The sequence below is a fragment of the Panthera leo genome, chromosome B3, assembly GCF_018350215.1.
Source record: "Panthera leo isolate Ple1 chromosome B3, P.leo_Ple1_pat1.1, whole genome shotgun sequence".
In the NCBI taxonomy this organism is placed as follows: Eukaryota; Metazoa; Chordata; class Mammalia; order Carnivora; family Felidae; genus Panthera; species Panthera leo.
Window position 1 is genome coordinate 62,718,769 of NC_056684.1, and position 12,339 is coordinate 62,731,107.

At 39.3% G+C, this 12,339-nt stretch overlaps 1 protein-coding gene across 4 annotated transcripts in view; it reads right to left on the reverse strand.

The window, feature by feature from the left end:
- Positions 1 to 1,387: 1,387 nt before the first annotated feature.
- Positions 1,388 to 12,339, reverse strand: part of EIF2AK4 (eukaryotic translation initiation factor 2 alpha kinase 4) — a 98,484-nt gene continuing 87,532 nt past the window's right edge. For 2 of the 4 annotated variants that reach the window (XM_042942440.1, XM_042942441.1), the window contains exons 33-39: positions 10,787 to 10,899; positions 8,278 to 8,336; positions 7,265 to 7,362; positions 5,982 to 6,050; positions 5,399 to 5,443; positions 2,428 to 2,546; positions 1,388 to 1,926 (exon numbers count right to left, since the gene is read on the reverse strand). In XM_042942440.1, coding sequence (XP_042798374.1) covers positions 1,869 to 1,926; positions 2,428 to 2,546; positions 5,399 to 5,443; positions 5,982 to 6,050; positions 7,265 to 7,362; positions 8,278 to 8,336; positions 10,787 to 10,899 — 561 coding nt within the window. In that variant the 3' untranslated portion in view covers positions 1,388 to 1,868. Of the gene's footprint in view, positions 1,927 to 2,427; positions 2,547 to 5,398; positions 5,444 to 5,981; positions 6,051 to 7,264; positions 7,363 to 8,277; positions 8,337 to 10,786; positions 10,900 to 12,339 lie in introns of those variants that run through there. The other 2 variants (XR_006203648.1, XM_042942442.1) reach the window with 2 other exon arrangements.

Genomic DNA, 12,339 nt, shown 5'->3' on the forward strand with positions numbered 1-12,339 from the left:
TATATGTTAGATCCATCTTACCCAGTGTATCATTCAAAACCAGTTTCCTTGCTGATTTTGTCTTATCTACCCGTTGATGTAAGTGGGGTGTTAAAGTACCCTATTATTATTGTATTACTATCGATTACTTCCTTTGTTATTACCTGCTTTTTATGTATTTGGGTGCTATCATGTTGGGTGCATAAATATTTACAATGGTGACATCTTGTTGGATTGTCCCCTTTATTATTATGTGGTGTTTTTGTCTCATTACAGTCTTTGTTTTAAAGTCTGTTTTGTCCAACATGAGGATTGCGACCCCAGCTTTCTATTTCCATTTGCATAAGTGCTTTTCCATCCCTTCACTTTTATCTGGAGGTGCCTTTAAGACAGAACTGTCTTGTAGGCAGCATATAGATGGGCCTTGCCTTTTTATCCATTCTGTCACCCCATGTCTTTTTTAACTTAAATTTTTTTTTTTAATGTTTAGTTTTGAGAGAGAGAGCACATGCACAAGCAGGGGAGGGACAGAGGATCTGAAGCAGGCCCTGAACTGACAGCCTGATGTACTGCTCGAATTCAGGAACCATGAGATCATGACCTAAGCTGAAGTCAGACACTTAACTGACTAAGCCACCCAGGGGCCCCTTTTCTTTTTAAGTTTATTTGAGAGATAGTGTGTGCACACTTGAGGTGTAGGGGAGTTACAGAGAGAGGGGGAGAGAATCCCAAGCAGGCTCCTTGATCGGTACAGAGCCCAGTGGAAGAGCTCCATCTCACAAACCATGAGATCGTAACCTGAGCCAAGATCAAGAGTTGGACACTTAATTGAATGAGCCACCCAGGTGCCCCAACACCCTGTGTCTTTTGATTGGAGCCTGTAGTCCATTTACAAAGTAATTATTGATAGGTATGTACTTACTGCCATTTTGTCACTTGTTTTATGGTTCATTTTGTACTTTCTTTCTTAATCTCCTCTCACGGTTTGCTGGCTTTCCTTAGACATATTCTTTTTTCTACTTTTTGCCTATTACTGGTTTTTGATTTGTGGTTACCATTAGGTTAGTAGTTAGTATCTCATTTCTTGTGCATATAGCAATCTATATTAAGTTGTTGTTCACTTAAGTTTGAACCCATTGTTTACTCCTCTCCCCACATTCTAGGTATTTGGGATATACTTTACATCCTTTTATTTTGTGAATCCCTTTACTAATTTTTATAGATAAACTTAATTTTATGCTTTTGTGCTTTCTACTTTTCTTCTGTCTATATGGTCTTTCCTTTCCACTGAGTCCCCTTTAACACATCTTGTAGGGCTGGTTTAGTGGTCATGAATTCCTTTAGCTTTTGTTTGAGAAACTCTCTCTCTCCTTCTATTCTGAAGGATAGCCTTGCTGGATAGAGTATTTGTGGCTGCAGGTTTTCTTTCAGCACTTTGAATATATCATGTCCCTCCCTCTGGCCTGCAAAGCTTTTGGTGAAAAATTAGCCAGTAGCCTTACAGGGTTTCCCTTGTATGTAACTGTTTTCTCTTGTACATTACTTTTTGGCTGTTTTAATTACTACATTTCTTGGTGTGGACCTTTTTGGGGTGGTTTGGGCATAGTCATGTGCTTAGTCATTAGGATTAAGAAAAAAAGTGGCTGTTTTCTTGTGTTCTAGCTCCACAAAACCTTCAGTGTTAATGGATTTGCAATTTAAAAGCAGCAGATATATGAAAGCATTTATTATATTCAAAAAGATAAATTTATATATTACACATGAAAAACTTACAAAGCTCAACTTTGTGGGACACCTTCTTAGAATGTAAAGTTTAAATTACAGTGAATGTACAACATTTCATAGTATAAGCTCCTGTCTTTCAACAAGATAATGACCATTCTTTAGGATTAAAATAAAATTCTGTAGTAGTCATCTCTGTAGCTATACAGGAATAACACAGATACCCTGCAAAAGAGAAAAGGTAGGATCAATATAATGGGTGAAAAACAAAGTTAATAACAAATTTAGAATGCTTAGTGTAAGGCTAGTCATTGAAAAAACTAAGTTTTACAGAAGTGGTGATGGGCAAGGGTCTGTAGTATAGGATCCTACATAAGGGGGACACCATGCCTTTTAAGCAGCTGGTAACGAATGACTGGCATTCTGACGAGGACATCTACAGCACAGCAGTCACAGCATTTCCCTTTCATTTAGACATTCGTAGGAGTTACCTGGGTGATGAAGATTCGAAGTGGGATTGCTACCCCAGGGACTGCTGGGTTTTGTTATTGACAAATCATGACTGATTCATAGTCCTGAGCAAGCCTTACTGGTTATCAGGTGCCATTCCAACATAATCGCTTATCATCCATCACAACTCGACAAGACAATAAAATATGCCATTTCGAAATCCCTCCTTGAGTTTTAACCCACACTGAAACCTGCAATACCTAAGTGGTAACTTACTTTTTTTCTACTTTGATGTTATAAATTTCATCACAGACTAATTTGAGGTATCTTTGCTTTGGCAGGCGGGACAGCAGCTGCTTCACAGTTGTATTAAATGCCTGTTCATCAGCATCCCACTAGGAAAAAATAGATAAGACTTAATGACAGGTCCTAGTGTTTATTCACTGGCTTTTTCTGGGTCACTAATGAAATGCCAATGCCATTTAAGTGTACTGCAAAAAATCACTTACAGATAAAACTGGTGGGAGATTGTTGGGGTTTTTCCTTTGAAGCACCGATTTTTCTGTACAAGACTCCTTTTTAGATCCTGCTGAGCAATGCCGTAGTGTGCTACGTGACTTTAGACCAGTTATTACTGATTTATTTTGTGTAAAATGCAAATAACACCTTTGTGTGCATCCATTTGAGTGGAGCATAAAGCAGTAACTGCCAGCACAGTGGTATATGCTTATTTACAAGATGACAAGAGAAAAATGTATCAAATGTTACTTTGGGGGCAAAGTTCATTTTTTTCATCTAATTTAATCTGTGACTAAACACAGAGTTGACAAAAAAGTATTCTTTGATAGGATGTTAAAAAAAATCACCTGCAGCTATGATTGAAGTTTGTTACCTTAAGAATGCTTATTCAGGGGCACCTGGGTGGCTTAGTCAGTTAAGCCTCCAGCTTCACCTCAGGTCATGATCGCACTGTTCATGGGTTTGAGCCCGATGTCGGGGTCTGTGCTGACAGCTCAGCGCCTGAAGCCTGCTTCAGGTTCTGTGACTCCCTCTTTCTGCCCCTCCCCCACTCGTGCTCTCTCAAAATAATATACATTTGAAGAAATGCTTATTCAACTTTTTAGAAGTTTTAGGCTATTTGATATTAAAGGCTACTTATAAAAAAAACTTTTTTGGGGGTACCTGGGTGGCTCAGTCCATTGAGCATCTGACTCTTGATTTTGGCTCAGGTCATGATCTCACTGTGAAATCAAGCCCGCATCAGGCTTCGAGTTGGCAGTGCACAGCCTGCTTAGGATTCTCTCCCTGCCCTGTCCCTGATCGTGCTCTCTCTCTCAAAAATAAATAAAAGTGTTTTTTACTTTTTTAATTCCAGTATGGTTAACATACAGTATTAGTTTCAGGTGTATAATATAGTGATTTAACGTTTCTATACATATTCCATGCTCATCATGGTAAGTGTACTCTATCCCCTTCACCGATTGTACCTATCCACCCCTTGTCTGGTAACCATCAGTTCTCTTAACTAGAGAGTGTTCCTTAGTCTTTTTTTTTTTTTTTTCCTTATTTGCTTTGTTTCTTAAATTCAACATATGAATGAAATCATGAAATTTGTCTTTCTCTGGTTTATTCCATTTAGCTATCTTATTGTAGTTTTGATTTGCATTTCCCTGATGATGGGTGATGTTGAGCATCTTTCCATGTGTCTGTTGGCCATCTGTATGTCTTTGGAAAAATGTCTATTTGGGTCCTATGTCCATTTTTAAATCAGATTGCTTGTTTTTAGTGCTACCTATAAAAACTTACACACACTTAATTCTTGACTTAATTTTTATAAAAATACATAGTTCTAGTTCTACAAATAAGCTTCCCTAGTTGTAATGAAGGTCTGAGACAGCATTGTATGGAGGTTAAGAGTATAGATTTTACTAGTCTGTCTAGGTTCAAATTCTGTCTCTGCTAATTACTAGTAGGTCGACCTCGAGTAAGGTATTTTATATTTCTGGGCACCTGGGTGGTTCAGTCGGTTGGGGGTCTGACTCTTGATTTTGGCTCAGGTCATGAGCCCAGAATTGTGGGATTGAGCCCCAGGTTGGGCTCCATGCTAAGCGTGGAAACCTGCTTAAGATTCTCTCTCCCTCTGCCCCTCTCCCCTGCTTGTGTGCTCTCTCTCAAAAAAAAAATTTTTTTTAAAGATACTTAGTATCTCTTCTTCCATTCACCATAAAATGTAAAATGCTGCTTTTTATTTATATAATGGGTTAACAGTACCTATCTCGAGTTTGTTATGATTAAAGGAGTTAATATTTGAAAAATGCTTGGGAATGCAAGCTGGTGTACCCACTCTGGAAAACAGTATGGAGGTTCCTCAAAAAACTAAAAATAGAACTATCCTATGACCCAGCAATTGCACTACTAGGCATTTATCCATGGGATACAGGTGTGCTGTTTCAAAGGGACACATGCTCCCCCATGTTTAAAGCAGCACTACTGACAGTAGCCCAAGTATGGAAAGAGCCCAAATGTCCATCGATGGATGAATGGATAAAGAAGACGTGGTATGTGCATACACACACACACACACACACAATGGAGTATTACTCGGCAATAAAAAAGAATGAAATCTTGCCATTTGCAACTATGTGGATGGAACTGGAAGGTATTATGCTAAGTGAAATTAGAGAAAGACAAAAATCATATGACTTCACACATATGAGGACTTTAAGAGACAAAACCGATGAACATAAGGGAAGGGAAATAAGGAGGGGGACAAAACAGAAGAGACTCATAAATATGGAGAACAAACTGAGGGTTACTGGAGGGGTTGTGGGGCGGGGGGATGGGCTAAATGGGTAAGGGGCATTAAGGAATCTACTCCTGAAATCATTGTTTCACTATATGCTAATTTGGATGTAAATTTTTAAAAAATTTAAAAAAAATCATGCTTAGAGCAAGGCCTGCTAGAGCCTGATACACAGTAAAAATATGAGGTGTGCAGTAAAAATACAGGGTGTTGAAATATTCTCTGAAATTTAAAAGAAAGTCACTAGAAAAGTATGATTCTCTCAAAATCTGATTCAGTAATATATATGTCACATAAAAGAACAATGTTATTGAATTCCTGGAACTGTCAAAAAATACTCAGTATCACTAAGAAAATAATGCCATTTTAATTTTGTTTTGGCAAATTAACACCCAAACTTTGGAATTTTAAAGGCCATAATGCACAAGAGTTCATCTTGCTTACCTCTAATGATAAAAACTGTAGGATGGTTTCTTTGGGTAGATCCACCTGTCGATACACAAAAATGTAGGTTATCTGTCAAGGAACCCAAAGCAGCACATACTGCCTGACAATGGTGTTGTTTGGAGGGAGCAACATGAATAGGGTTGGCAGAGTCTGGGACACGACTGTGCTATAAAATAAAGCACACTTAGATGAACCATGCAACGGTAAGAGGTCAGCACTGGAAAACAAATATCTCTGGTCCTCACATGTTACACCCCAGAAGCTTGCTGCTACTTTCTGCACTCAGTATATTTTTAATGAGGCAAAGGTCTGAAACATTTTAGGAAAACGGTGATTTTGTTTTTATTCCCCCTGCCCCCCCCCCACCCCCGCCATCTTTCAGAGGAAGAAAACAGGAGAAACAAACACAGAACCTTCAGTTTTCTCCCCAGTTTTTACAGATTTAGATTGCATGTGGTTCATATCAGTGATAAAAGGCCTGGAACCCAATACTGTGCACAATGAGCATAAATGGCCTGACCTCTGAGGAAACAACTTTAAAAACAGGACAATTCTCAAAATGTTAAAGAAAGAGACTTACAGCCAGAATTTCAATTTCACTGCTTTTCTGATGTAAGTTGGCAAGGGAGGTCTGAAGTCGGGTTTGTACCTAAAACAAGAAAACCTGTCAGAATTCAGAAGCTGCCAACCCAAACCATCTTTCTTGCCATCTTATTTCTTATTGTAGGAAACCATCCATCACGAGTGACAAACTAAGGCCTAGAAGGGCTCCCAAAGATTTATCTAAGGACTTGTTCTCAACCCACCCCGGAAAGATGAGTGCTTAGTCTATCCTGATCTCAGGGGAAATGAGATTTTATAGTCTGTTTTGATAATTTAATGCTCCACCTACTTAGTTGTTTAGCATTAAGCTCAGGGCACTAAAACTGTGCGTGGGAGCAGGAGGATTTTATTATTAAGCTACATTTGGAAAAAGAAGAAGGTGACAGCAGTGAGGACACGGAACTCAAGGGGGCTGAAAGCAACAGAAAGATGTGAAAATGCGTCACCATCCAACATCCTGAGAAACAGCCAGGAGAGCATAGCAAAATGAGGTCATCTTTTATATTTGTCTAAACGCATTTCTACATAATGACTGTTCTGTAACACTCACTCACTTCCCAAGTTAGGCCAGTGTCCTGACCGGGCTCATGAGTGTGAGGACTGCCCTTATTTCTTTCCCCTACCTATTTAAATCCATCAGGGATTCCCTCCAGGAGGCCTTGGTCTATCATCCGTGCAGACACTGCTCTCCACCCCGCCCCTGTGTCTGTATGTAGCACACTCCTAACACTCCTATTCAGTGTGCCTAATGCAGCATTCTGTTACTTTTCCTCTGTTGGTCTCCCAACTGTATCCTGCATATGCTTCTAAGGTTTTATAAACTCTGAGGATTGGGCCATGCCATATGTCTTTTAAATTTTACATGGTATTTCACACCAAATCCGGCATATAGCAGATAGCAAAAACATGTATGCAGACAGAAACCTGCCCCAAGTCTTGGAACAGACCTCATGTGCTTTGTTATTCAGAACAAAACCCAACCCTTTCTGCCATTAGACATAGACCAGAAAGTCTTTGTTTAGATCTAATAACTGACAGTAGGTGCTTCTAGGTGCCCACAACATACACGGATGCCTCTTTGGAGGGCAAATGGGGCAGAATCCTAACACCAGAGATAGCTCTGAGTTGATGAATTTTCAGAAGCCACCAAGTTACGGACGTGAGGAGGAAAATATTTCCAGGAAACTCTGTTTCTTAACTTCCTTTCCTATTTTCTTCCTCCTTTGTAGCTTACACGAGAAAGCTGAGGCAACTGTGTACCTGAGTTTCATACCGCCTCCTAGTGCTGGCTGACAGCTTCTCTGGGGCGATCACACTCACAATGGGAACAACAGCGGCTCCATGGATTTCAAACAAACCTGCAACAGAGAGTTTCAGAATGTATGGTCTTAACTGATCCCACCCACTTTCTGTAACACACCACGGAGATGGCAGGGATATTCGTAGAAGCCGCCCTGGTGTCATTCTATGGGCTAGGTTCTGTCTGCGCTTGGTTTTCCATCTCTAAAACTACCTGCACTTGACCTGGAGGAGCCCAGAACCCTGATGCTTTTGTCAAAATTACCAGGCTTCTCTCCTCAAGGGGGAGGTGGGGTGGAAGGTGACTAAGGCACAGGGAGGCTATATTTGTCACCAAAACCTGGTGACCTTAAGGAAAAAAAAAAATCACACTTAACTATCCCTCAAATTCTAAATTCCTGAAAGTATTTGAAAACCGACAGTGGCAGAAAGTCAATGCTAGCAGAAACAAACCAAAAAGACCCAGTTCTGTTAAAAGCCAAATAAGTCGTCTTGTGGACAATGCTCGGGACATTGCTTTTTCAGTAAGGTTGGTAGATGTGGTGAAACTAAAGATTTAACTATCACCACTGCTCCTCTTGGCTTTCAGGAAAACAAAATGGATGCACAGTGTCTTTCTCAAGGGATTTCAACATATTATTCTTCAATCTTCTGTGTGGGGAAGATTTCCAGGAAAATTACCCACATTTAATCTGTACAATAAACCGAGCCAAAAGAAGATTAAACCAGTTGTGAAAATAAGACAGTAAGACAGGGATGTATTAGGATCAGAGGAATCACCAGACTTCCCATCTTTTTCTAGGATGTGGGTTTCAAAGCACAGAGAAAAATTCCAGCTGGTACATTTAACAGTATATGTTACTTTCAAGATATATTTCTGATGCAGCAAGGAGGCAGCACAGTCATTAGTGCTTACCGCAAACGCGCACGCACACACACAGCACGATTATGTTCAGATCATAATTAGTAAATACCTGAAGCATTAGAAAATGACCCCTTCAGATTTTGCACTGCAAGATTATCGGAAGCTTCTCTAAAAACAAACAAAAACAATTACAAAACAGTCAATAAAGCAAAACACAGATAAAGTGAGCCATTTTTTCTATTAAGTGTAAAAACTAAATGGTGGTTATTAGTGGAAGAAAAATAACAAAACTTGAACTTAATTTTGCGTTTGGTCAACAGCAAGTAAAAATTATAAAGGATGTCATTTCAGATTAACAAATGCCTAAAGACAACCTTTTGATGTATTCAGCTATGTCTGAAATCCTGGCTCAACATAAGAAGCTAATTTCAATGAAATATAATGGGCGTTCTTTCCGCCCCCCTCACAATACAAGGAAACATTAGCAATGGCATGCCCCACCTTTATTATGGCAGCAACCTTGGTGATCTCCCACAGGAGAACATTTAGTAAACAAGGAGATTCTTTCAAAAGCTGTGAATGGACATTCTTTTAAAGACTGAATTAGTTTATAGCCTTTGAGAGACATAATAGTTCTCTCGGGGAAAACCTGGAAGTAATCACGCACATGGAAGAAAGATTTTAAACCTTTCCCTGCTAAAACTGAATCCCATCTGGCCTTTTAAGTGTCTTAATGTTCACCTGTACTATTAATTAGTTGAGTATTTTATGCTTTCTAAACCTCTATTTTTTAAAATCCATAATTCTAATATCTGGTGACTTCCAGAACATTATATGCCTTCAGAGAAAGCGTGATGGTGAACTTATTCAAGCTAGGTGCAGATGGGAATTTATTCAAGCAGGGTGAGGGAAGGAGAAGAGAGTAAGAATGTTTATCTTATAGAAGCCAGGATTTTTCACCGTTGGCACTATTGACATCCGGGGCCAGATAACTCTTGGTTGGCGGTCTGGGCGGTCAGTCCCATGTACTGTAGAAGCAGCAGCACCCCTGATCCCTCCTAGATACTAGCAGCACCCCCCAGTTCTAACAACCAGAAATGTCTGCAAACAGTGCCAAGTGTCCCCTACTTGAGAATCACTGATAGAAGCCAAAAAAGGTATTTCTGATTATGAGCATATATGTAAAAGTTACACATTTATTTAAAAAAAAAAAAAAAAAAAAGCCTTAAGAAAATTAGGATCCCTTGTAATCCCACTAACCAGAAATAACTACAATTAAAAATTTGGTACGTCATTCCAGCCTAATGTGGACTGTGTATTTTGATTAAGAAAAATAGGATCGTATATGTTGTCTATGGACATCCTTCCATGTCAATAAATTCAGCTTTACTAGAATCAACATTTAAAAAAAAATTTTGTTTTTAAGTAAACTCTGTGTCCAATATAGGGCTCAAACTCATAATCCTGAGATCAAGAGTCACATGTTCTTTTGACTGAGCCAGTCAGGCCTGGCCCCTAGAATCATCATTTTTGAAGGCTGCATAGCATTTCACTATATTACTATAATCCAGACAATCTTCTAGAATGGATTTTGTGATACTATAAGTGACAGATTTCTCAGCGTGTGGTCCAGGGACCTCTGGAGGCCCCCGAGACCCTTTCAGAGGTCTGTAAGGTCAAGATAATTTTCACCACAATCCTAAAATGTTACTTCTTTTTTTTATGCTCATCCTCTCACAAGTGTATCCTGGAATTTTCCAGAGACTGTATGATGGGTGATAGCACAACCGATTGAATGCAGAAGCAGATGACAATCTAGTTTTTTCTATCAAAGTGTTAATGCATTTTTTTTCCATTTTTGTCTCTTTATCTGTAAAAAGATGAAAGTGTTGCTCTTCTTAAATTTCTTTGGTTTTGGAAAATAGTTATTTTTCATTAAAATATGTCATTTAGATTAGCATGTAATGGGTTTATTTAAAAAAATATTTTTAAAATATTCATTTTAATTCTACCAAATTACTGATAGATGCAACCCACATAAACAACATTCTTTGATGCCCTCAAATAATTTTTAAGGATATAAAGGGCTTCTAAGGGCAAAAAGTTTGGAACTGCTGTTATAAACAATGCCATGATAGACATCTTTCACATACCCCCATGGGATAATTTTTGCTATAAATTCCTGAAAGTACTATTAATGGGTCTTTCTTTTTAATTTTTAAGGTTCTTAACTTTGTTAAATTCCTATCCAGAGAGTTGAGCCAGTGTACATTTAATATGAGATCTTTTCCCAGAATATATTAGATCTTTCAAATATATTGACAAAATACTACCAAAATTTGCTGCATAACAGACCAAGTAAGATAATTCTGGCTCCTGAGGACTTTCAAACTGATAAAGCATTCTCTGACACGTTATGAGAAAGGAACACTGAAAGTAGGATTAGTCTTATACAGGGGATCGTATACTTCAACTCTTGAGTTCTTCAGAAGCAACAGAATGGTCCATTAAAAGTTATCCTGATGAATCTTTATTTCCCAAAAGGATCAAATTGATTTTTCTAAAAAAGGCACGGAAGTTCTACAGGTATCACAGCTGGTTTTCTGGGCCTTTGTTACCTGATAGTCCTTTCATCACTGACTTTAGTCCTGAGTTTCTGCACAACATAGTCTATAAGATCAGACTCCAGCACGCATTTCTCTGTTTGCCTTTCCTTCTCAAAAGACTTAACCTTAAAAAGAATGAAATAGATCCATCAATTTCTGAACCCGAGTACAAAATGAAGTCAACAGTTCAGGTTGGTGGTTCTCGACCAGAGGCAATTTTGCTCACCACAGGACAGCTGGCGATGTTTGGAGACAAGTTTTGGTTGTGACATCTATAGAGGGTGCTACCAACATCTTGCAGAGAGAGGCCTGGGATGCTGTTCAACATCCTACAGTGCCCAGAACAGCAGCCCCCATAATTATCTGGCCCCAAACGTCACTGTGGCTTTGAGAAACTCTGGTATAGACTAGAAAAGCTTATCACTGGTGATAGAGTTTAAAAAGGGGGTGGGGGGGGCAAGACTAACCAGCTCCTATTTCATTTCTTTCACATTTTCTTCCCCTTAAATATCCCCTGGTCAGTCACCAAGTTTCCACCCCCTCCCCAACCCCCACTCCAAACCTAAGTCCTGTTATCCCATTTTTTTATGATACCTTTCATCTTCACTGGCCATGAAGTGGCCTTGGCTTAGAATAGCTTTATATTGTTCGCACTGCTATCCCTGTCTTCAGTTTCCCCTCACTCCATTCCATGCTACACGTACCTGCAGATTAATGTTTTTCACATACAACTCTGATGTCCCCTTCTGTAGAAAATAGATGCTCTGGAGGCCCCTGAGACAGGTCTCGAGCTGCTACATAAAATCTAAATTCCTCGGTGGGCATTTTGCTCCCCATGATCTAGCTAAAACCAGTCTCTCCTGAAGTACCCCTTCTTTGCAATGTTTCTGCTTCATCCAAAGTAGACTTATTCAGGATAATACCACAATAGTTCTTTGCTGGCCTCCCTCTGACTTTGGAACAGGCGGGTCAAAGAATTACCATTACCTTTGCTATTCCTTATGCTTAAAAGGTCCTTTCAGCACGTACCTATATGCTCCCCATCCATGAGGGTCCAGCATAAACCCCACCTCTACCCTGAAGACTTCTCTGCTACTTCTGAAGTCCTCTCCCAGGTGGTGATGAACCCTCATTGAACGTTCTCTGTAGGACTCTAATGGCATTTAGCATTTTCTAACTCATAATCGTGCACAAATGTGTTATGTTCCCTACCAGATTATAGGATACCTCACAGGAGGGCCTGAGGCTTAAATGTCACTGTATCCTTTAGGATCTTAAATTCCATCCCTTCTACACTGTTAATACTTAAAATGCATTTGTTGACTAGGTGAATGAAGTGATGTCTTGCCCTTCAAATATGAAGGTGATACAGGATTGGAAAGAGCTGGACAGGCTGAAACAATGTTCTAGAATGAACAATTTATCTCCATTAAATGTGAGATAATGGAGGTAAATATGGAGATAAATATGACATCCTGTAATTGAAGCCTTCATTGTAGGTGGCCAGCCAGACATGGTGATAACTGTTAAAAGGCCAATGAATTTTAGCTGATAAGTTCAGTATA